The sequence below is a fragment of the Eleginops maclovinus genome, chromosome 17 (assembly GCF_036324505.1).
Source record: "Eleginops maclovinus isolate JMC-PN-2008 ecotype Puerto Natales chromosome 17, JC_Emac_rtc_rv5, whole genome shotgun sequence".
NCBI classification, from domain to species: Eukaryota; Metazoa; Chordata; class Actinopteri; order Perciformes; family Eleginopidae; genus Eleginops; species Eleginops maclovinus.
This window is the reverse complement of record NC_086365.1, coordinates 10,872,655-10,896,170: the sequence shown is the minus strand read 5'-3', so window position 1 is coordinate 10,896,170 and position 23,516 is coordinate 10,872,655. Positions and strand designations below refer to the sequence as shown.

The 23,516-nt window shown below is 45.9% G+C and overlaps 1 protein-coding gene across 8 annotated transcripts in view; it reads right to left on the bottom strand.

The window, feature by feature from the left end:
• The window catches only part of sox5 (SRY-box transcription factor 5), a 189,976-nt gene that overhangs the window by 18,677 nt on the left and 147,783 nt on the right, over positions 1–23,516 (bottom strand). For 6 of the 8 annotated variants that reach the window (XM_063905995.1, XM_063905993.1, XM_063905994.1 and 3 more), the window contains 5 exons: positions 23,411–23,497; positions 18,823–18,995; positions 17,418–17,486; positions 8,949–9,075; positions 6,134–6,228 (listed from right to left, as the gene is read on the bottom strand). In XM_063905995.1, the coding sequence (XP_063762065.1) occupies positions 6,134–6,228; positions 8,949–9,075; positions 17,418–17,486; positions 18,823–18,995; positions 23,411–23,497 (551 nt within the window). The remainder of the gene's footprint in view (positions 1–6,133; positions 6,229–8,948; positions 9,076–17,417; positions 17,487–18,822; positions 18,996–23,410; positions 23,498–23,516) is intronic. The other 2 variants (XM_063905999.1, XM_063906000.1) reach the window with 1 other exon arrangement.

Here is a 23,516-nt window from a genome sequence, read left to right as displayed (position 1 = left end):
GAAGAGATGCTGTCACTGCTCTCTCTCTCTTTCTCTCTCTCTGTACCTCTCTCTATCATTCTTGACAGCCACATTAGCTCCTGCTCTCCTCTGCTATCTTAAATAAAGACATGTATCTCTTTTTATACAAACAAGAAAAAAAGAGGAGCCATTGAAATTGGCAGCAAACACTCAAGACAAAGAAGTACTTTTTGGAACAAACTGGAATTTGAAATAACTTGACTGTCACTCACATGTGTCACCAACAATATTTACTCTCCAACACTGGAACAGCCATTTTAGTTAGTTTTCAGTTATAGTTATCTCTTAGATGAGATACATATCCTGACAAAAAGATTAGTGGCTTTCTGCCTTTATAGACAAGGACGCAAAGTAGCTTCATGCCTGGCAAACAGTCGAAGCTTTACATATACTCTTTTACAATTCTGAAAAGTCTTGTGACTATCAAGGCTTCTTTTCTACATGGAGTATGTTTCCTCTCTCTCTGCTCAGCTGGTGTCATGGACACAGAGGGGGACGATAATAATTGAGGTACATACAGTAAACAGGGTGCTGCTGATGTGGAAATCAGCGGGGGATCAGTCATGCTCTGGCGAGTTCCGTGAATGCGGCTCGGAGGACTGAGATCAGATCAGCCTCTGCTCGCTCATTTCTCTTCAATTAGCTGCACTGTGGCTCCTGGAAGAGAGAGTGGGGGGGGGGGGGGGTGCAGCCGAGCATGAACACCCCTCACCCGCCCTTCCCTACCAGCCAAACCCCCTAGCAAGGGGACCACAGGCGGTGTGAGTGTGTGTGTTTTTGTGTGTGAGCATGTTTGTGTGTCCTGCCATATTCGGACCAGTGGTTCAAAGGCCTCTTTATTTGCCGAGTGAATTGAGTTCCATTACAAGGCCAGCTCCCGTCACTCAGAGCCTGTTCAATGGGCCGGCGAGCAATGACACACACACACACACACACACACACACACACACACACACACACACACACACACACACACACACACACACACACACACACACACACACACACACACACACACACACACACACACACACACACACACACACACACACACACACACACACAGGGCACTGTGGAGCGAGCCCAGAGCGTCGCCACAACGACATGCATGTCAACAAACAGGAAGTGACAGCGCAAAGCCCCTTGGGGTGACCGGAGGAGCGAACACACACACACACACACACACACACACACACACACACACACACACACACACACACACACACAGCAACACAATGAGCGAGGGGTGGGGGAATGCAATCGTAGATGCAGGATGAGTCTAAGGAATTTGAAATGTCACTCACTGGCAAGGCATACTGCTGAGCTGTGTGTGTGTGTGTGTGTGTGTGTGTGTGTGTGTGTGTGTGTGTGTGTGTGTGTGTGTGTGTGTGTGTGTGTGTGTGTGTGTGTGTGTGTGTGTGTGTGTGTGTGTGTGTGTGTGTGTGTGTGTGTGTGTGTGTGTGTGTGTGTGTGTGTGTGTGTGTGTGTGTGTGTGTGTGTGTGTGTGTGTGTGTGTGTGTGTGTGTGTGTGTGTAAAGACCTGTTCACTACTCTTTCTGTTTCTAATCTCCTCATGTTAGAAAAAAGCATCTGCATATGTTTGTGTGAATGCATGTCTACTGATCAGAAACCCATGAAGCCCATTGACTAAGAGTAAAAAGGTGATGTGTGACTGAGTGTTTTTCCGAGACATGGGGATGATTGTTTGGTATTAGTGCGATTGTACTGTTTCTCTTGTCATCTTAGTAGGGGGGATCATGTTTGTGTGAGTGTGTGTGTGTGAGAGAGTCTCTGTCGATAATCTCCAGTTTTAGTCAGATTACCAGGCCGTCCGGTCTTTGTTGTGAGTGTTAGCGGCGCTTCAGAGCTCTATTGTTTACACGGGACACCGAGGACTATTGTATGGATCTCAATGGATTCTTGTCTGTCTGACTTCCTGTCTCTGATGTGTTTTCATTATTTTTTCAGTAAATGTACAAAGACTCAGAGACATTGGACACAAACCCTGTCTTCACATTTTCTCTTTTGATTCTCTCTCTTTTGGAAGTAACTGAGTAACGACTTGTGACTGAACTAAGCAACAAATGAAGCGAAAGCAGCCCGCAGAGCAGAGCTGCACACAGGGCAGAGTGTTTATAACACCATGACAGCTGCTTTTCATACACCTTATGGCTCAGCCTCAAGGACGTTTTCTTTACCTTTAACAACAAACCTTTCAAGTGTTTAGGTTATTTCTGTTTCTCTTTGTGCCAGCTTTGAAAAGTTAGTTTTCACTTTATATTTCTATTACTGCAACACTGCATCCTGAACGTTTGGTTTTCTCATTGCAAGGTTGAGAGAAATATGTTTAAGACACCATGACACCAATAATATATTAGAGAGTTTATAAATCTACATTTGGTTTACTCATTATGTGTTTGGAAGTGGTAAGGCAGAGCTATAGTGGCCTATCTCTGCTGCCTATTGATTCCACATTGATCCCACGCTGTTATCACAAAATGGCTTTTCCTCCAACTCCCAGCAGCCTTAAGGCCAACAAGAGATACCAGCAGTGGAGCAATGCTCCCATCTGAGAAAACGCTTCCCTGCACTCCTTTCTCTGCGAAGATAAGGTTTTGTGGAGAAACGAGTTGCTCGATTGATTTCTCATTTACCTCCTGTCATCTGTCCCTGTCTGTTTTTTCCTCTCCCTCCCTCTCACCGCCTGTCCGTTGTTCGCTCGCCCATCTCTCCGGTGTACAGTGCGGTAATCCAGGACAATATGTTCCAACATCTGCCTCTCCATATGATGCCTGACCCGCGCCATTGACCCTCTTTATGCCACGCCATACACACAAACTCACACATTTAATCTCTCACGCACATCCACACGTTTTCTCCACCTTCCCCACCATTTTTCTCGATGTTTATCCTTTTAGCTGATCCTCCTTCTAAATACCTCTTTGGTACCTTTTCACCTTTACCGCCAATCTCTCCCTCTGTCGCCCGGATGAGTGCATTTCCTTTTTATTCGGTCTGTCCTTTTTAGTCCATTTGTGGATGATATCAATGACACCAAGGGTCAACAGGGAGCCAGATTAACATGCTCTAATGCACAATGTCACACTCATCCCCCAGATTAAGATGCTAAATGCCAACCTTGTACACTCGAAAGCCTCCATTGCCTTGAAAAGCATCTGTATAGGATTCTGTGTTAAGCTCCCATTGACTGTAAGAGCTACTCTTGATTTCTATGAAAGATATTTTACACGTTTAAAGAGCTTTACATCACTGAGAGATTAATACATGTTTCTAAGAACTGCACTTAACTCAAAGCTGTGCTGTGAAGAGTTTTTATCTAAATCTTTGTATGTATTCAGTCTCTACGCAGTGTATTCAGAGCCATTGTGCCGTCACTGCGCCCTCTTCAAGACTCACAGAGAGATGTGGATTCTGAAAAATCCTTTGGCATAATATCTGAAACCCCTTACACTGTAGTTTAAACATTTACATGTATGTGTGGGACTGTGTGCGTGTTTTAAATAGACAGCTGTTTTAATAGCTTATCATTGAAACGTTCTAACTTTATCCACATTCAGTTTTTTAGATCTCAACATTTTTCACACATCATGTTCAGTTTAGAAATATCTTACATTGACAAATATGGTATTTCTTTTAGTTTCCAGGGAAGTTTTTTTCAGCATTTGGAATGAGAGATTTTATCCGAAGTATTACAAATTGGGGGAATGCAGTTAAGAACACTTTCAACTGTCATCAAGATGCATCATGGGTAATTTTGAATTTGAAATTGACACTCAAAATAACTTAATGTGTATTAAAGAACTAATAAAAGAGTAACTTGGGAGCCATTTGGTCACCAGAGAGGTATGGGTGTGCGCTGCCATCATCAGCACCATGTAGCAGCTTCCCAAGTGAGTCGATTATAGCCTGCTGAAAGCGCTGAGGCGCCAAAGGTCATGACCTCTGGGTCAGATTAAATTCATCCAGACATAAAGACATCCACTCTAAAATGTCAGATGCTTGTCATTAAAACAACAATGATTAAATATGTGTGCCTCACTTAAGGATTACACTGTTATTATGTGGACTAAAAATATGACTTATCTGAGACTTATAACACCTTTTCAAAAATGGAATATATTGAATTCAAGCTGTTTGTTCTGTATTTGTCAACATTTTAATGCAGAAATGTAGGAAAATCATGAGAAAACACATATTAGGAACTTTGGGCAGCAGTAAGTGGGTACAATGAATTACTGTAGTGTGTGTGTATGTGTTGAGTTGTGTGTCCACATGTTGCACTAACAACAGTATCTGTCGGCATGTTTCCATGGTCTCCCGAAGGCAGCTGGGATTTCCTTGTCTTCTCTATCTGAACATCTTTTATTTTCAATCTGTTTTTGTGTGTACGTGTGTGTTTGTCTCAGTTAAGTGGGTTCATTTGTGTCCTGTCTGCCAAACCGCTGTGTTGCCGTGGCGACCTGAGGCCCAAACCAACTGTCATGTCTTGTCTCGGCGGCAGAAACACCTCCTTATCAAATGAGGGCGCAGAGACGATCCCAAAGGAAATCCATCCACATTGAGACATCTGTACTCGTGTTAGCCCGGGCAAATCCCTTTCTTTCTGACGGGCCTTAATCTCAATGTGCCACTGTGTGTGTGTGTGTGTGTGTGTGTTTGTCTGTTTGTGTGAGTCTGAGAGGATTGTAAGAAAGAAATCTGCTAGTGAGATGTTTTTTTGCTCTTGTTGTGTCCTCTCACCCCTCCCTGCTGCTGAAAAAAACAAAATCCAATTGCAAGGTGGACAAAGCCGTTCAACTGGAGATTGAGTGTGTCTGAACACAGTCGAACATATGGACAGCTAGATTGAGGCAGTGATAACGGCACAGAGGACATTATTCCCGGGCTAAACACAGAAATGTGCTCAAACACACGGGTTATAATGAAATCAGTGACGACAGCGGGGTCCGTTCTCCCTGATAGAATTACACACTTATTCTTTCCCCCCGCAGTGTCGAGCATATGGGGCAGCACGTTTGGCTGACAGGTGCAAGTGTATTACACACACTCACCTTTAACCCATGTTTCACCCATCACTCTCTTGTACGTGTACAGTAAGTGAAAAAGATGTGCAACAGAGATGTGTGTGGAGGCAGCTGCGTTGCTCAGATGTCATATTTTATGATAATGCATGTCAAGTAGACAGAAGGCCAAGTGCAGCCTGTGCAGGGGCCGAGCCCGGTACCGGGGGTTAATTTGTTTCAGACAGGCACACGGGGGACGCCCGCGCAGGCTCTTAACCCCCGGCAGAGTGAGGCCCCAAAGCCCACGTGGATATGAGTGGAAGTATTTGAGGTCTAGTCGCGTGTGCGTGTCAGCGAGAGAGTGTATGAGCGGTGATCCTGGGGTCGGGATTAACAAGCAATAGCCCGCTTATCCAAAATGTTCAGACAGGAAGAGGACCAAAGACAGGCTCACCCTCCTTAAAAGCACCATAACAGATGTTGACTGTTTTTCTTTTTTACCCCTCTTAGGCTTTGTCTCTCTTTGTCATCTCTTCCTGCTCTCTGGCTTATTTACCGGTTGAGACGCGATTATGACATAAGAAGCAGAGCTGCACGGATGAGAGGGGAGAAAAGTTATCCATCACCGTGAATTGAAAGCTGAGAGGTAGTTAAAGCCTATATTTTCTTTCTTGGTGAGTCCAGGTGCTTGAGAAACAAAATGTTGTCATCATGACGATAAGTTCACACACAAAGATGCTTCTGTGCCATTGAAAGAGATCTCCTCAGCCTCACACACACATGAGCTCTGACAGTTGTCTGAATACTGCCGGACAGAGCCCAGGGCTGCGCTACCACTTGTCAGTTCTGTGTGATTTCGGAGCTCTGATCATGGAGATCATGTTTTTCTAAGATGGCTTCACTGTCCACACTTTGGCTGAAAGTGACAGCTTTGCACCCCCCTCTCCTCTCCCGTGTCTGTATAACTCAGTGGGCAGTATGCCAGGGGATTTATTCGCTATGGGACCACCCAAGTGAAAAGGAAAATGTAATATTTCTGATTGTTGTTGTGATGGACATGATGTTGTGTGTGGATCCTGCAGTCTTACCTGGAGTTGTAGGGGTCCGAGGCCTGGTGTGGCGGCGGCAGCAGCAGCAGCAGCCGCCATGGTTGTGGGGATGAGCTGGAGAGGGTAGGGGTCACCTGAAGGAAATCAGAGAAGATCCCATTTTTTGAGTCAGATTGAGTTTATTTTTACACACCAGGATGCACCTCTCCATGCCTCTATCTCTATCTCTATTCTCCTTCTTCTGTTTTCCACTTCCCCTCTTCCTCCTGTCTCTTCATCCCCCTGTCTTTACTCTCATCTTCTTGTTTTTCTCCTCCCTCTCATCCCACCTTGGTTCCTCTCCTTCCCCTCGCCTCACCCCCCCACCAGCTGAGTCCCTCTGTGCAGCTGTTAAAGCTGTCCTTTGTGTGTGCTGTCGGTAGGGCCTTAATGAAAAGCCTGATTGTGTGTCCTCCTCCTTAATACCCCCTGACAAAGAGCAGCGAGGTGAGGGGATTCTGATAAAGCTGGCCCCAGCGCCATAATTAAGAGCCGCCACTGCCGATTGCCGCTCTCTTCTCTCCCCTTTTTTCCTCCACTCTCAACTGTCTGTTCTCCTGCTTTGTCAGAGCTGCTTTCAGCCCGGCTCCCACTTTCTCCCTCCTTGTGTCCTTCTTGTTGTCATCTTTCTTTCTTCGCAAGTTACTCTCCACCTTTCTCCCCCCCACCCTGGTTCCCCCCACTGTCAGGACTGATAAATCAAGGGATGGATGGACGAACAGGGCGGAGGAGATGACAGAAGTGCAGGAAGAAGGAGACAGAGAAGAGGACGAGTGCGGTTTATTAGTGACCAGGTGCAGATAGCGCTGTAATTACGGGGAGGGAGAGAAAAGGTCAGGGATGAGGGGAGGAGGTGATGGAGGGTGAGGACGGGGAGAGGAAATTAGGAATACTGCACTCAATAATCGTCACATTGAGTAAAACCTGCCTGTTGACGGCTCTGGTTCTCATGTGGAGAATTGTATGCTAGTGTTACTTCAAGGACGCTCGGCTCTTCACGGAGGAAACTTGCTCATGGTTGACCTTGCATCTCTGACCTCAACCTTTAGCGGTCAGCTTCTTGGGACCGTCTATTGTGCATGTGTGTGCCTGCGTAGATGTGTGTGCTTGAGATAGGCCAAGAATTTGTTTCCCGACATATTTTCCCATATAACTCAGTTCTTAAGAAAAAAAAAAAGCGAAGCTGAGACATTCTTTTCTCCAGCGGGGAGGGAGGGCAGGAGGGATTACAGAATTATTTCAGGACTGTGTATTCTAGGAGATGGGTTCTTTCTCCTCGCTCCCTGGACAAACATGAGCTGGGTGGATATTTATGCTCCTCCTGGGGGTCGCTGTAACAAAAGGGAGACGGACGGAGGAAAGCAAACATGTTGCTCTTGGCTCGGGGACAGCGACCTCGGCGGACAAATAGGACATTTCTCACTGAGAAACATAGGAAGGAGGGAGCTAGATTAAGGCATCAATATTTCTGTTGTGCACAATTTAAAATGTCCTACATTTGTAAAAGCTTTTCTTACACAATTAGGAGTGGGGGGGGGGGGGGGGGTTACATTTTCTGTTTAAAAAAAAAATCTTATTCAAGCAACTACAACCTGCTCCAAAATGAGCTTTTTAAGAAAATGATAAAAAAAAGTCATACCTACATACATAAGGAAGTGTTTTGTAGAACAAATGTATTTCTTTGAAATTTAAACTGAATTCTAAGTCCCCACAAAGGTTAAAAAGTTATCTTTAGATTTGATATCAACAGCTTGGACGGTAGATAAACTGTGCCACTGTTCAACAAGGGTTTATAAGAGTGCCAAGAAAATCTATAAAGTGTGGATAAAATCTATTCCTATCTTCAAAGCTATGAGGAGCTGCGAGAATATGTCAGAGCACAATGCTACACATGTCCTATTTAGAGCGGCAGCACCAAACTACAGCAACTCACAACAAGTTTGAAAGTTGCCAGAGAGTTTTCTCAGGGGCGGCTCAGCCTGGCGCCGAGTGCCAGTCCGGTTGGAGTTGGCGGAGGCAGTGAAAAGACGAGCCCACCACTTGATAGGGTATTTACGTGGGCAGTGGGCGTGGGTGAAGATGGCACTAATTAAAATGGAGTGGACTTGTTTGGGAAGCTGTGAAACTCTAAGGGGGTGGGGGGGTACTGAGCGTGCACGAGCTCATGTGCACGCTCACAGATCAGTGTGGAAGTATCTTTTTGAGTTGCGATATCAAAAGGTTCTCTGGCTGCCGGTGTGTGTGCGTGTGTGTCTCTGTGTGTTCGTGTGTGTGGGCTGTGTTGGAAACATGTTCTGGCTGCTTCCCGTGTTAATGTGAGGAGAACCTGGGGCAGGTCACATTTACCGCCCCTCCCTCCCCCTCTGCTAACCCCCCCACCGTGCATTTATTCCCAGCATCCCCTGGCAAGCTCCCACCTCTCTGTCTCTGCCTCTCTCTCTCTCTATCATGGTAAACAACACATTGCCACACAGCCGGAGCGTGATGGCCAAAAAAAAAAAAAAAAACATGTCCTGCATTTTGTTGCTTTTATTCATCAAAAAATAGACAAGACAAAAGGATGGAGCCAAGAGGACTGAGCGAGAGAGGGAGGGAGAGATGAGAGTGTAAACAGGAAGGGTGTATTTGGACTGTTTTTTCTATTAAGAGGGAGAGATGTTGTTGTAGGGGCGAGCTCGTCTTTTGGGAAACAATCCCATTCGTTGTGTGGGAAAACAGTCAGACTCTACCTTGCTTTGGTGAAAAACATTTGAAACATCACACATAAGAAAGTCTTTTACACCTATTCATGCCGGTACGTGAGGAAGCTACTCACTGCAGCCAGGCTTGTAGTTGAAGCCAGGGGGCATCAGGAAGCCCTGCTGGGCAGCCGCCGCCGCCAGAGTCCTCTGGTCCGGAGGAAAGACGGGAATCATCAGCGGAGGGAGTTGGCCCTGGACCTGCTGATGAAGGAGGGGGAGGAGAGGGGGTAGAGAAGGAAGCCCAGAAGAGAGGAGGAAGTGGGGGAAAAAAAGGGGAAGTTAACATCAGCACCTTTAGCATCTCACGCATTATCTGTGCATGTGTGTGTGACTGACCCCAGAACAGACTTCAGAGACAGTTACATCCAACTTTACATCAGAATAATTTCACACACTCATATGCATTCAGGCTCATATACATAAATTAATGACATACATATGGAAAACACATATGACATCAGTCTGTAAAGACACTAATGAACCCACCCCCTCAAACACACACACACACACACACACACACACACACACACACACACACACACACACACACACACACACACACACATTCCTAAGCACTCTATCTTCTAGATTCAAAGACAGAAAGCAAGTTGTGGGAACAGTTCACTAAACTCGCACAACAGCTGGCCTTTTCCTTTTCATTTGGAAGATGATGTTCTCTCCCTTCTCCCCACATCAACCCCCTCAACTACCCAAACACACACTAGCACACAACCCTCTCTGCGCGCCCGTCGGCAGAGAGCCATACGACTTCACAAGGTTTCCAGGATTTTAAAAGGAGACGCAGAAAAAAGCTCCTCCGATGGGTGGCTTTGGCAGGGACGACAGGAGAGGGAGAGAGGGAGAGAAGGAGAGACAGAAAGAGAGAGAAGTAGGAGACAGATGGTTGCACTAAACAGCGTTCTGCCAAAAACAACGCACAAAGACTCGCGTGTGATGGACTGACTGACAGTTTGAGAGGAGAGATGGGAGAAGATGAGGAGAGGAAGTGGGGAGGAAAGGAGGAGTGGAATAAGGTGAGACGAGGAGGAAAATAAGGAATCTTATCCAGCTGTAAAGCTGAGGTGTAATCCTGGAATGATGTGGAGTTAGAAAAAGGAGCTCAAGCCAAATTCTGTGCACATTTACTTATAATCAGTACAGGAAATGAATGTGTTTCCTATTGCAATAATTAAAAAGGGTCCAAAACCTGTTCATTCTATAGGTACATTATGCCAGTTATCTTCTTTTTATTCACATAGTGTAAACATACATTGTGGGGTTTTCATTGGCTATTCATTCGCTTTTGAGTCTTTGGGCATGGCAGCAATACAACAATGCTACGCCTACACTGTACTGAAATATCATACAAAAAGCAGAAGAATATAATCCAAAATAATCACTGATTCACCACAACACTCTTTCATTTATATTTATATTATTTATTTTACACCTCAGGCAAACAGTTTTCCCCCACAATGTTTAGGGTCTCCATTTGAGATCACATGTCTAGATAAAAAGTGCCGTTATACAGATGTGCTTGAACTAACCTTAGACAAAAGGCTTATCAGTTCAAAGGTGGCCTGTTTGTTTCTGACGTCCTGAAACACAAGTAAAACTTTTTCAAATATACATGGTGCTTAGTAGATCCATATTTAACTTGGTTAGATAGCTTTTCTCTATGATTATATACCAGAGAACGCTGCTCCAGAATACTTTATCCAATTGTTTTCTGACTGATACTCCACATGACGTGTAAACGGCTTGTAGTAAAAGTGTTCGGGGCCCCTTTAAATCAAATCCCTGATAGGGTCTTAAGGCCTTTGACCTGTCTTCCTGCATAGCACTTTGTTCCCTCTTTACAGCTCCTCGCCTCCCTCCGGCTCCCCCTGCCTCTCTGATTTTGCCTGGAGGGCAGAGTGGCTGAATAGGATAATGGGCAGGTAAAAGCAGTGTGATGTGAGGAAATTGATCTGGAATGATGGAAATGGCTGCACAATCATAAGGATGCGGTGGTTTCTGCGGTAAAACCAGGTAATATCTCTGTGATATGGACACTTGAAGTGCTTGAGAGCTGTCTCAGAGTTAACAGCGCTCCCAGCCCGCGTGTGTATACTGAAGTTTCCCTGGGCGTATGCATGCCCGTGTACTGTAAATACCTATGTGTGTGTTTCTGTGTGAGCGCGTCTCCTCTACCCCTCCTCCTGTGTGCCGGCATGCGGCAGCCAGCAGCACTGTAATCAAACTATCACAGCGCAGGGGAATACAGCTCCCTTCAAGCAGCTCCTGTTTCCCCCTTACACCAAAAACAATAATTACTCCACCATTTTGGTTAACCATAAACCGCCGTGCCGCACGATCAGAAGGGAGAGGCGTTCCAGCGCGACGCTCGGACAGGACCCCCGCCGGGACAAATCACAGACAGAACAGTTCCGCTTTGCCTTTCAGGCCTAATTGGACATATGCTGGAGTGGAGCTGGCTAGCAATACTGTAATGTACCGTAGGGAGGAGGAGAGGAGAAATGGGAGGAAAGGAGAGGAGAGGAGAGGAGAAAAAATGAAATTAGAGGAAAGGAGAGGAGAGGAAAGAAGAGGAGTTGAGGAAAGGAGAAGAGGGAAGTGAAAATAAGAAGAAAGGACATAAGAGGAAAGGAGCGGAGAAGATAAAAGAGGGGAGGAAATAAAAAACAAGAGAGAAGAGGTGATAAGAGGAAAGGAAAGGAGTAAAGAGTATAAGAAAAGTGAGCTAAGCGCTGATGACTTGTGAGGAAAGAGGGGAGACGAGGAGGCAGATAAGTCTGTGGCAGCTGGAATTCATACATACTGTACATAGACACACTGGCACATGTACTGCGCGCAGATGGCTTCTCCTCTCGATATCTGCCTCTTTATATCTTCACAAAAAGGCTGCGCACAATAAGAAGATATTAATCAGCCTACAGAACTGTTGCACAATACATGTGCGTCTCCACAATTGGATAAGAAGATCAAGCAGCAGAAAGGAGACAAGAGAAAGACACAAAAGGGGAAGAAAGAACACTGAAATACACCGAGGAAAAGACAGAGAATGCTTTATGGAGGATCATTTCCTCCCATATGGCGCTGTTATAATAGTTGAGTTGGATATGTGTGTAACAGCTGTTGAGCTGATGAGCAGCACCACGAGCCTACCATGGTCACTGGCACACACACACACACACTCACTGACCTCCACGAGTATGAGGCAGAAAACATGGGTCAGAGCAAGTTGAATGTAACAGAGAGAAACAAGGGACTCTACAAGGGCTGTCTGAAATGTGTGTGTGTGTGTGTGTGTGTGTGTGTGTGTGTGTGTGTGTGTGTGTGTGTGTGTGTGTGTGTGTGTGTGTGTGTGTTTGGGTGAGGGGAGATTGTCCACTAGATGATCCCATGATATATCGAAGCGTCTCCCTCTGTGCATTCCTTCACATTTACATTCCTTTACATCTACAAAATGACTTAACCTGATACTTCTCCTAATATTGGACATACAATAATGCGATACGTTAAAGTGGATTAAGAGCTCTGTGTGTCAGCCTCGTGATCATAGTGTACACTTTGAAAGCGGGACTAGTAGAAAAGAGAGGCGGAGCGCTTTCCCAAATCAGAGAATAAGAATCAGAGACAAAGCGGTGCAGTGACAGAAGGAAAGAAAAGCCTGTGAGAGAAAGTGATGTTGAGAGAAACAGAGATAGGGAAAGTGAGAGCGAGGCCAGATCTATCAGACAATCTCCAGATCCCACATAAAGGAAAAGGCACTTCTGAAACAGCAGGCGCTTTGGGGAATAACGCACTCCTCAGCTTCTCTTTCACATCAGGCCCAAAGTGAACATGAAAACCTACAACACACAGAGAACATCACACTGCTGCTGCTGTAGGCTGCAGACGCCTAGGATAAGGGGATTCGCTTTTTATCTGCAAACCCCTCCCCCAGATCCAAAAATGAAACCTGAAACAAACAAAACTGGAACTCATCTGAGAAAAAATCCTCTAATCAGGGATAACTGAATGTAAAACAAAGAAAATATTCGGGAATGGAAAAATAGATATAAAGAAGAAGTGTGAAACTTTACTTCCAGAGAACTTTTCACAGGGGCAAAAAGGACAGACAGAAAGAGAGACGTCGACAACTCACCCTGGCGAGAGAACTTCTCAAGAAATAAACAGCAGAATGAACAGGAGAGGGAGAAAAGAGCGAGGGAAGGAGAGACGGATAGGGGAGCAAATGTTGGATAATTGGCACCGAGTCGAGGCTGCGTTCACCACGCGCCAGGCGGCACAGCTTGAACTTAAAGCGCCGCTGCGGCATAATGAAGATGTGGCCGCTAATTAACATATGGGGTGCGAAACAGGTTGGTTGGCACGAGGCGCGCTAAAAACTCCAAGGTAAAGTTATTATTGGGGAGTAATTAGCTCTATGAAGTTAATGCGCCGAACAATAGCTGCCAGCGCCGCACAATATGGCTCGCATCTGAGCGCGCGAAAAAAATAGCCCCCGCTAAAGTGCGAGTCCCACAGCTAAAATCTGTTGCCGACCATATGCTCCGGCAATTAATGTAAGACCTGGATGACCTATTGCTAAAGAAGGAACGTGCGAGCGACAGAACCAATAATTAATTTGGAGAGACGGTGAGAGGGAAAGAGAGGGAGAGAGATAGCTGGCCTTTAATATTAGTCCATTAACTTTCTATGGACAGGGGCTATTAGAGGCCGGCCTGCTGTGAATGCAGGGGCATGGTTCATGTCCCAATGGCTGGGATGCACACACACATGCTCACGCTCTCACACACAGACACAAACACAGGTATGTCTGTGTGTCAGTACATTAGGGAGAAGGCAAGTGAGCGTCTCTGTGGGAATGGTGCTTGGTTGCGGTCCAGTCTGAGTGAGCGTGCGTGCGCATCGACACAAAGTGCATAAGGAAAACACAAATTACACTGGTTGCGGTGTAATGGGAGTGATTAAACAATTACACAGGCAATTGGGTTAGCCGCTCCTATGCACAGTGTACGGAGGTGTGTGTGTGTGTGTGTGTGCATGCACAGTGTGTGTTTTACTGTACTGTATGTGTGTGGAATTGAATGAAAAGCTTTTTAGGGTTTTTTCTTTCTCCCACGGAATACAACGTATTGAACACGGACATGGGCTTGTGCTTTTGACTGCATCAGCTATAACGCTTGGAGGGTGTGATTGCGTGTGTTTGTGTGTGCGTGTAATTGAGTTACCAATGTGGCTTAGCCCTAATAGAGAGCTTGTTAGCCGCTGTCGCCGGCGCGTCTGGCCTCTCTTAAACTAGTCAACATCAGGTGGCTTTGCTCATTTTCTGATTTCTTCTCACTTTTTCTTTATCTCTGCTTTGCTGTCCTCAACATATAGGAACTGTGGCACTTGAAATGAAAGACTGTGTGTGTGTGAGTGTGACTTGGTTTAGTGGGTTCTGATTCATTAGGCAGTGTCCCCTCATCCCTCTGTTTGAATATACAGAGTGCGAGTGCTGCCTCTGTTCTATGAAAATGTGTGCGTGTTCTCAAGGTAAGCCCTGAGCCGCTCGGCAGGTGAGCTCCTTTCATCCCCGTCGCGCTTCCCTGCACGGCGGCAACAGTCGTCCCCGGCAACACCGGAGGGAGCCTCGGAGACGAGTTGTTTAATTAGAATGAGAGGAGACGAGGGGCAAAGTAAAGCGAAGTTTGAGGAAATGTGCTCACCCCTGGGAGCTTAACAAGAAGACCCCTAGCAGGGGGTAGTGTGTGTGTAATGTGTTGTCTGTGTCTTTATGTGCTCACATGTTCTTGTTCGGTGATTCTGTAAAGAACAAGTTGTGTTGTACCCTCAGATTGAGCAGAAAGTTTTGCAGAGCAGGGGGTTGAGTTTAGTTTTAAGAATAAAAGGTAGATTAGGTAGGATGGGTTATGGTTAAGGATAAGCCAGGGCCAGGACTTGGATTAAGGGTTAGAATTAGAGGTGGGGTAAGGATAGAGGTAAAGGTTAGTTTTATTCAGGACTTCAGGTCCTAAAAACAGATCAGGATCTAGAATAGGATTAGATGTTTCAGAATAAAAGCTTCCTCTAAAAGTAATCTGTGAATCTGTGTGTGTATCGGCTGAGGATTGGGCAGAATAAAGCATCATAATTGGTTCTATTAATGGATAATTCCAGGTACATTTAATAAGTCAGAGCAATAAAGTAGCCAATCACTGACTCCTGGACACTAATGGCTGCTGTGAGCGTGTGTGTTTGTCATTAGCTTATGTTGCTGTGATGCCTGCCTCTGTAAATAAACCGGCTTGTTTGTCAGCCCCGCACCCCATTCAGAGAGTGCTGTTGGCCCAAATAGTGGACCCTCACATGCATATCGCTGACTTGATTTGGGTTTCAGGGTGAGAAAAATAGGAAACCGGACACGAGGACAATAAATAATTTGTCCTCCTTTCATGAGGGATGTGTGTCACTCCTCTCTTTTTCATGAGCTTGATTATTCGTTTCATTTCATCACCTCTTCCAAGTGGACGGTTGAAAGCATTCTTCACAGGCCTTTTGGGGTTTGGGCCTAACAAAAGCCAAGGACACACACACACACACACACACACACACACACACACACACACACACACACACACACACACACACACACACACACACACACACACACACACACACACACACACACACACACACACACACATGCACGAAGGGACAGCTGAACTCAGCCTCGTTAGGGGGAAATGCAATCACAAGGGGCTTATCATACAGACACAGAAAACACACACAGACACACAAACCCCAGCTCTCTGAACCTGGTGCCCTCTCTCTGGCAGGCCATTGTATTGTGGGATTGTGCGGACAATCTCTTCATGAATGATTAAGCAGTGTATTTCTCCACCAAGTCTTTGATGATGAGTGTGTGTTTGATCATCAGGCGAGTGTGAAGCGCTCCCTGAGACTGATAGGCGTGTGTGCGGGCGAGAGAAAGCGTATATATTTTAGTATGTTTGTTTGTGCGCACTTTGATGTGTGTGATATACGTGGATGTGTGTGTGTGTGTGTTTCTGCGCTCCTGTGATGAGCCCCTGTTGATTGTGTCCCGCTCCTAACGAGGCTGCCTACAGCTGCCCCTGCTTGTGAGAAACTATTGTTGGGCCCGTTCAATGGAGAGACGCTTGTTTGGGAAAAGGTTGCAAAGTCATGGGAAAGACAGCTTTGTCTCGGCGGGGTCGCGAGGGAGTGAATCATGAGCGGACGTGTTTATGGCTTAACACACACAGCTGCGGCGAACACACGCGCACGTACGCACAGATGAAGAAATGGACACTCGAGAATGCACAGAGGAAACCTCAGAAACCATTTTTTTTTGGGTCAAAGAGACAAAACGCGAACAATTCCTAGTTTTAATCGCACAAAGCAAATAAACACAGCTGCTTTACACACAATCGCAGTCACATAGACACACGTCCCACATGCATGCTATCACAAGGTCTCTTATCACAAACTGTGTACTGGTTAACTCTTAGGGGAAAGGGAGTGTGTGTGTATGTGTGTGTTCCCTCTTGGACAGGGTGTCTCTTTATGATACAAAGCCTGGCTTTCTCAGCTCAAAATTCAGTGTCATCTGCTTTTACAAAGGCCTGGGCTATTCGTTCCAAGCCACCTGGACCAACATAGAGGCTCCAGTGTAGCAGCCAAAAGGACAATACCTCCATTTTTTAGTGTTACTTATATACCAACCCTTTTTTCTCTGAAGCTCAAGACACAGATTCATATTCAAATCGACGTTTGAGACAATTAACTCTTCAGATTTTTTTTGCTATTAATGGTCATCATCATCTCCTTATATTGGCTGGTGAAAGGAATTCCTCCTGTGGATGTCAGGTGATTGATAAAAAGTAAAGACAGCATAATGCTTCCTTTTACTGGAGGAGAAAAAAACTAAAGGCAAAGGTAGGATGAGGACAGGTAGATGAAGATATATGGTGACTTATCTCAAATTCTTCTCATTATCATAACACTGTCAGGCGCCCAATCTGTGACGGAGTCATTGTCCTTATGAAATGGATACAAGATTAAATTAGGGTAAAAATAAGTCAACTTTGTTCCTAATAACCAAGAAAACTGTATTTGCAATTTAGCAAAACAATACTAATGATTCACTTGTTCTCGTCTTTTCTGTCTGGATTTATACAACATACATGACATATATGTCACATTGCAAATCCACTATATAATAAAGACCTAAAACGAACATACTGTTCTAGTTCTGATTTTCCAAGCAGACTGACCACTTTAAAGTGATTGCACAGGTTGTGTGTGTGTGTGTGTGTGGAAGAGGGGCTAATATCAGTCAACACTGATTCAGGCCCCAAATGCTGATGGCAGAGCAAAGAATCTGCAACAATCACAATCACAGAGTGGCCTTTGTGGGCACATCCTCACAAACACCTGACTACACACATGGATTGGACACACACACACACACACACACACATACACACACACACATACACACATACACACACTCACAAACCAGGCCTCACCTGGATTTGTTGCTGCAGGAGGTTGATTTTGTGTTGCTGCTGCAGAAGCTGCTGCTGTTGCCGGGCAATCTGAGGAGGGGAGAACACAACAGATTATTTCAATGTATGTGCAGTGTGTTAGTGTGGGAGTGTGTGCATGTGTTGTGAGTGTTTGGGTGTGTGTGCGGGCCCTCTGGGAGATGAGACACATCTGCAGGTCTCTGAGGCGCCAGTTGCACGACAGAGGGTCGATGCCCTGGCATGAAATATTAAAGAGCTCACAGCCAATTGGACAACAGTGTCCCACCGACACACTCACTGACATGAGCATTGTTAATGTTTTTACATTCTGAAACTCTGAAACATTTTCTCTCTTTTACACATTTATTTGTTTGTTGCTTGTGATGAAATTTCACCTTATTACTGGAATAAAATAGAAATAGATGTTGCACTGTAACTCTCCTGTGGCTCAGAGCGGAATGGGAGAGCAGGAATAAAGTACCTTAACGTCCAGCTAGACCCCTTACACACACTTGTAGGGAAGTTAGCCAGAGACACTGTAAGGCATTGTGTGTGTCACAGGTGATTTGTCCTTACAGCTGGGTTTCTGTGTCTATGTGCGTATTCTCTCTGTAAAGCCGAGCTTTCCAGAAGCCATAAAGCACAACAAAGAGGGAAACCCTTCTCTATGCAAATACCTGGCAGACTCTTGCCTGTGAGCTTGGAGTGTGTGTGTGTATGTGTATGTGTATGTGTATGTGTATGTGTGTGTGTGTGTGTGTGTGTGTGTGTGTGTGTGTGTGTGTGTGTGTCTACACTACATCCGCTCCAACGCTACGTAGCCTCAGCTTATTCCTGTGCAATGTCCCTGTGCTCAAGCTGCCAAAGGCGCTTGTCTCTGGCTGCTTGAACACTATACAGTATACAGTATACAGTAAGGTGTTCGTGTGTGTGTGTGTGTGTGTGTGTGTGTGTGTGTGTGTGTGTGTGTGTGTGTGTGTGTGTGTGTGTGTGTGTGTGTGTGTGTGTGTGTGTGTGTGTGTGTGTGTGTGTGTGTGTGTGTGTGTGTGTGTGTGTGTGTGTGTGTGTGTGTGTGTGTGTGTGGTGGAGGAAGAAAAGCATATGATTTGTTGCTTTTCCACCACACCTTTCAGCCCACCGTAAGATCTGTGTGAGGACTGTTGATGACCATTTGTGAAACTTAAATATAAGTGTATCCGCACATAATGGTGTGTGTGTAACACTTGTGACTCTGAATCCACAGCCAATCCTGTGCTTTTGTTGACTGTTTACTGAGCTTTCGTGTAATTATGTGGGGTAGAAGATCATTCATACGAGTTTTTTAATGATTATTTTAACTAGTAACGTTTTTATTTGGCAGCAGAGGCCCACAGTATCAGCCCTTCACACGCAGCGCGCTCTGTACCTGGTCCTGCTGCTGCTTGGCCAGCTCCATCTGCTGCCTCTGCTTCTCCATCTGCGAGGCGGCCAGCTTCTTCTGCTCCTCGTGGGCCGCCAGGAGCTGCTCCCTCAGGCTGCTCAACTGGCCAATCATGCCCATGAGTTGGCGCTCTTTCTCCGCCAGGCTGTCCGCAGTACCTATAGAGTGAGAGAGAAAGGGTAGGGGAGAGAAAGGTCGAAGGTGAGATGAAAGCCCTTTGGAAGAAAAGTGCAAAACTTTGTTGACTAGATGCTGATCACAGATATAAGGTTGTGAGTATAACTTCTTCTATGAGGGCACATATTTCAGATATATAAGATATAAGAGGTCATGATGTATTTTCCCTTCTTTGAGAGATTTTCATGGCTATCCGTAGGACATAATGGATTGTGGGGGTAAGGTTAGAGGTCAGAGGCACGAAGGAGAGAAAGGAGGAACAACAGAGCAGTGTAAAGCTATCCTTGGCTTGTTGGCCAGCTTAATATATGAGTGGTTAGGGGCCGGATGGTAGAGAGGGCTTGTCAACGGAAGGCACGGTTAGCAGAATGCGTCTGAGGGCTGCAGAGTTGTAAAACCAGATGTTGACTTATTTTCCTGGGCAAAGGCCAGCAGTGATTACTCAAGCCACATCCATCACTGCCTTTATTGCTTTATTGGAATAAAGAAAATACATCTGGCTGTGGAAACGCTTCTAAACAAAATGCAGTGGCAAAAGATGTGCTAAATCTGAGCCAGATTCATATGTTCAGCAGACCAAATAAATCCACCAGCAGCTTTCAAATGTACATTTTAGTATAATGTAAATAATTTGATTGACGTTGAATTAAAGATAAATATGGGGATTGAGCTATCAGTGTGTGTGTGTGTGTGTGTGTGTGTGTGTGTGTGTGTGTGTGTGTGTGTGTGTGTGTGTGTGTGTGTGTGTGTGTGTGTGTGTGTGTGTGTGTGTGTGTGTGTGTGTGTGTGTGTGTGTGTGTGTGTGTGTAAAGAGAGAAGGCGAGTGTGTCTGGTCTGTGTTTACCCTGCAGTCAGGCAACCTCCTGCTCACATTTAGCATGGCCTGACCTCTGACCTCCCAGATCCTGACATACCAGCTCCATTACACACACACACACACACACACACACACACACACACACACACACACACACACACACACACCCTTCCACACAAGGCCTAAATCATTCAACAGGATGTAGTTATAAAGAGGCACACTGAGGCACAATCAGTATGAGTGTGTGCACCCATGTCTGGTCATATGTACCGATGTTTGCCTACATGCCTTTGGTGTGTGTGTGTGTGTGTGTGTGTGTGCGTGTGTTGAATAGCACAATCCCCCATTGTTCTTCAGCTGCTACCTTTAACAGCGCCGCATTCCTGCACCAGCCAAACCAGATGAGGAAGAGAGAAGGAGAGAAAGAGGGTGGAAGAGAGGAAGCAGGGAGGAAAAGAAAGAGAGCACACAGGGGGATGAAAGGGGGAGAGAGGATAGAGGGAAAGAAGGCGAGGAGTCCCGGCTGCTGACCTGCCCTTTGACCGCTCTGGAAGGTGAGAGCCATCCATTTGTCCTCCCTGTTGGTAGCCGCCGCCTCGCGCCACCCCCCAGCACCTACCCGCCTTCACTGCCCACGACAACCCTCCCCCTCACTCCCTTTACTTCCCCCTGCACTCCATCCATCCGCCAACAATGAACAATAAAGGCAACTGTCGGGAGCACTGGCCGCTGGAAAAATAAACACGCCGCTGTCCTAACTCACAGACCCTACCTTTGTAGCGCCAGAAATGTGTGTGTGTGTGTGTGTGTGTGTGTGTGTGCGTGTGTGTGTGTGTATAGCCAAAGCTGACCAAGACAAGAAAGAGCCTTGTGTTAAAAACGTTAGCCTGTTCAAATGGGGGGTGAACGGTGGGGAGGAAGGGGGCAAGAGGGAGGAAAAAAGGATAAGGGGGGTGGCAAAGGTGAAACGACGGATCAAAGGAGTCTTTCTTGTAAGGGTTTCTTATTGGGGTGAACCCCCCTTTACACACACTCACACACATCTAGGCACATGCACAAATGCAAACACAGTAAAAGTGGGTACTCCTGTGCAGGACAGGGTGTGTGTTGAGGTGGGGGGGGGGACATTCCTTGGAGCGGCAGCCTGGATAGGTGTGTGAAAACGAAGACAAGCAGTTGATTCTTTCCCTACAAGCTGCTCTCAATCCCCCTCTCAGCTGTGGATCTTTCATCAGTAAACCAGAGAGTGTTTGCAGAAGGAAAAGGATCCAAGAAAACAACACGCTTCCTAACTGAGACGAGATTTAGAAACTTAACATTTCTGTGGCCGCCCCATAAATCAGCTGGCGTCCGCTTGTTTCCTCAGCTGCTGCGAGTCTGGCAGGCCGATCGATAACTGGTTTCCTCCATCGGTTTACACACACTCCTCCTCAGGCACACTGCTGCGGCCCGGGCTCACCTACAGACCTGTGGAAGCCACACCAACCCTCTCTTTTTTTTCTCTCGCACACTCGTGCATGGCGTAATTAACCAATTTGTAACAATGTAATACTTGTCACTGTGTTCGCGGTGCTAATTAATGACCCCGGCTGCATTGATAACTTCCCCCGGGGGGAAGAGATGGCTGAGGAGGGAGGGAAGTAAGGAGGGAGGAGATGGAAGACATGATGGTGGAGGAGAGGAAAAGTGTGAGGGAAATATGAGGTAAGAAGGGAAAGGAGAGGCGACAAAGAAAGAGAGCAGACTAGAAGGAGCTAAGTATATTTCCATGGCCAGGATAACAGCGTTGCTCTAAATGATCCCATCAGGTTAAGATAATGAAATGAAGGTTTAATTAAAGCGCTTACTACATGGTAAGCAGTTACTGATTAGCTCAGCAACTCAAGTTTGTTTGAGAGCATCTTACTACGGTATTGAATTTGATTTAAATACAAGATAATGTGTACAAAATGACGCCAAAGACATGAGAATATTTAAGTTGGATCGTATATTAAACAATCTTAGGTCTCGGGTTTAAATATTCCCCGTGTCACATCATTGCATTTTAATGAAGTGCTGAAACAAGTTGTTTGTGAAACTGCTGTGCAGCGTGAGAATGTGCATAAGGGGCCATTTGTCCAGGAAATGAACCTATCCTGTCTCTGTCTCTACTGTCCCGTGCCACAGATCCCAGGATTTGAGTTCCATACCTGAGTGTGTGTTTACTATGTGAACCACATGAGGCTTTTTACCAACATTGCTTCTCAATAAGGCAGACAGAGTGGGAGGGGAGGCTCAAAATCACTTTGTTCCCCCACAAAAAGCTCCTCAATGGTATTCGATGGGGGGAAAAAACCCAAGGGATGCACTCAAATAAGAGCTGGTGTGTGAACGCTTGACTTTATGTGTGTTTCTCTTTTTTTTTACAATCAATGCACATGTTCACTGTCGCAGACACACATCGTTATATAAGCAGCGTCTAGGACACACACACACACACACACACACACACACACACACAACTGTACAAGCGCTTCCACTGCACACACACTCAGGCACTCATACTCCTGGTATTGCTCCCCAGCTGTTGGTGTGTGGTGTGCGCCAAGCGGGATGCCCCTACACAGAAATGTCAACGCGGCGGGGAGCTGCGAAAAGGGGGTTTGATCAATGGAGCCCCCCTCTCTACGGCCACACCGCTCCGCGAGGCTCTTTGATTACATATTGCTTTGCTTCCTAATGAAGCTCGATTACTGGAGGGGAACGACAGCTTTGCCCTGGAGTTACAGGGAATAATAGCCAGACTCTTCCACCTCTCTCACATCTTCCCCCCCTCACTTTCTCTCTCTCTGGCTGACTCTTGCTGCATATTCACAGCGTGGCTCTCTTCTTGTTTCCGTTCCTGCCCTCTGTCCTCCGCTGTCTGTCGCTCCCGGATGTTAAGAAGGGTTGGAGTGGATAGAATGGGTGATTAACACCGAGATTAACGCAGAGCCGATGCTCGAGCACAGACGTCATTGACATTTCGGTCAGACGGGACAGGCGGCCGGTTCGGCTCATTTGTGTTTAGTTCAACTGAAGTTAGGCAAATTTAGTTCCATTAAACCTTGAAAGACCACTCAGAAATGTCCTCAACTGACATGTGGATGCTTGTATAAATGATTGATCTTCATGCTAATTGTTCACGTGTCTTCCTCTATATGAATGTGTTCTTAGATTGCACCTTGTGTGAAACAAAAAAGCTGATTTTTAGGAATTTTGGCCAGCAAAGCTGATTTTCTGGTTTTGAGTTTGTTGCTACTGGTTTTCCCATCATGCCTTTTTGTAAACAGGAAGGATGATGTTGCGAGTTATCTGTGGGCTAATATTTTTGCATTTTGGTCCCTTTGCACTATGAAAAGTCAGGTAGCATTAGCTGCTAGCGGTTCTGCACTGTAACTATTGATTCACATCCACCTAAATCCCTTTTGATTATGCGGCAAAATACATGTTTAGTATTAATTATCAACGGACATCGGAGGTGCATCTTATTAGGTTGAAAGGGTTAATTGAATTCAGCTCACTAAAGTTTAGTTCTGTCATTATTCAGAGGAACCATACCTTTAATCTCTCCGATGTGCCCTGAGCCCATGGCCAAAAGTTTATCCTTCCAGTCCTTTGACAACAGCCTCTCAATGCTGGGGGCCTCTGTTTAGGGTGGAGGGGA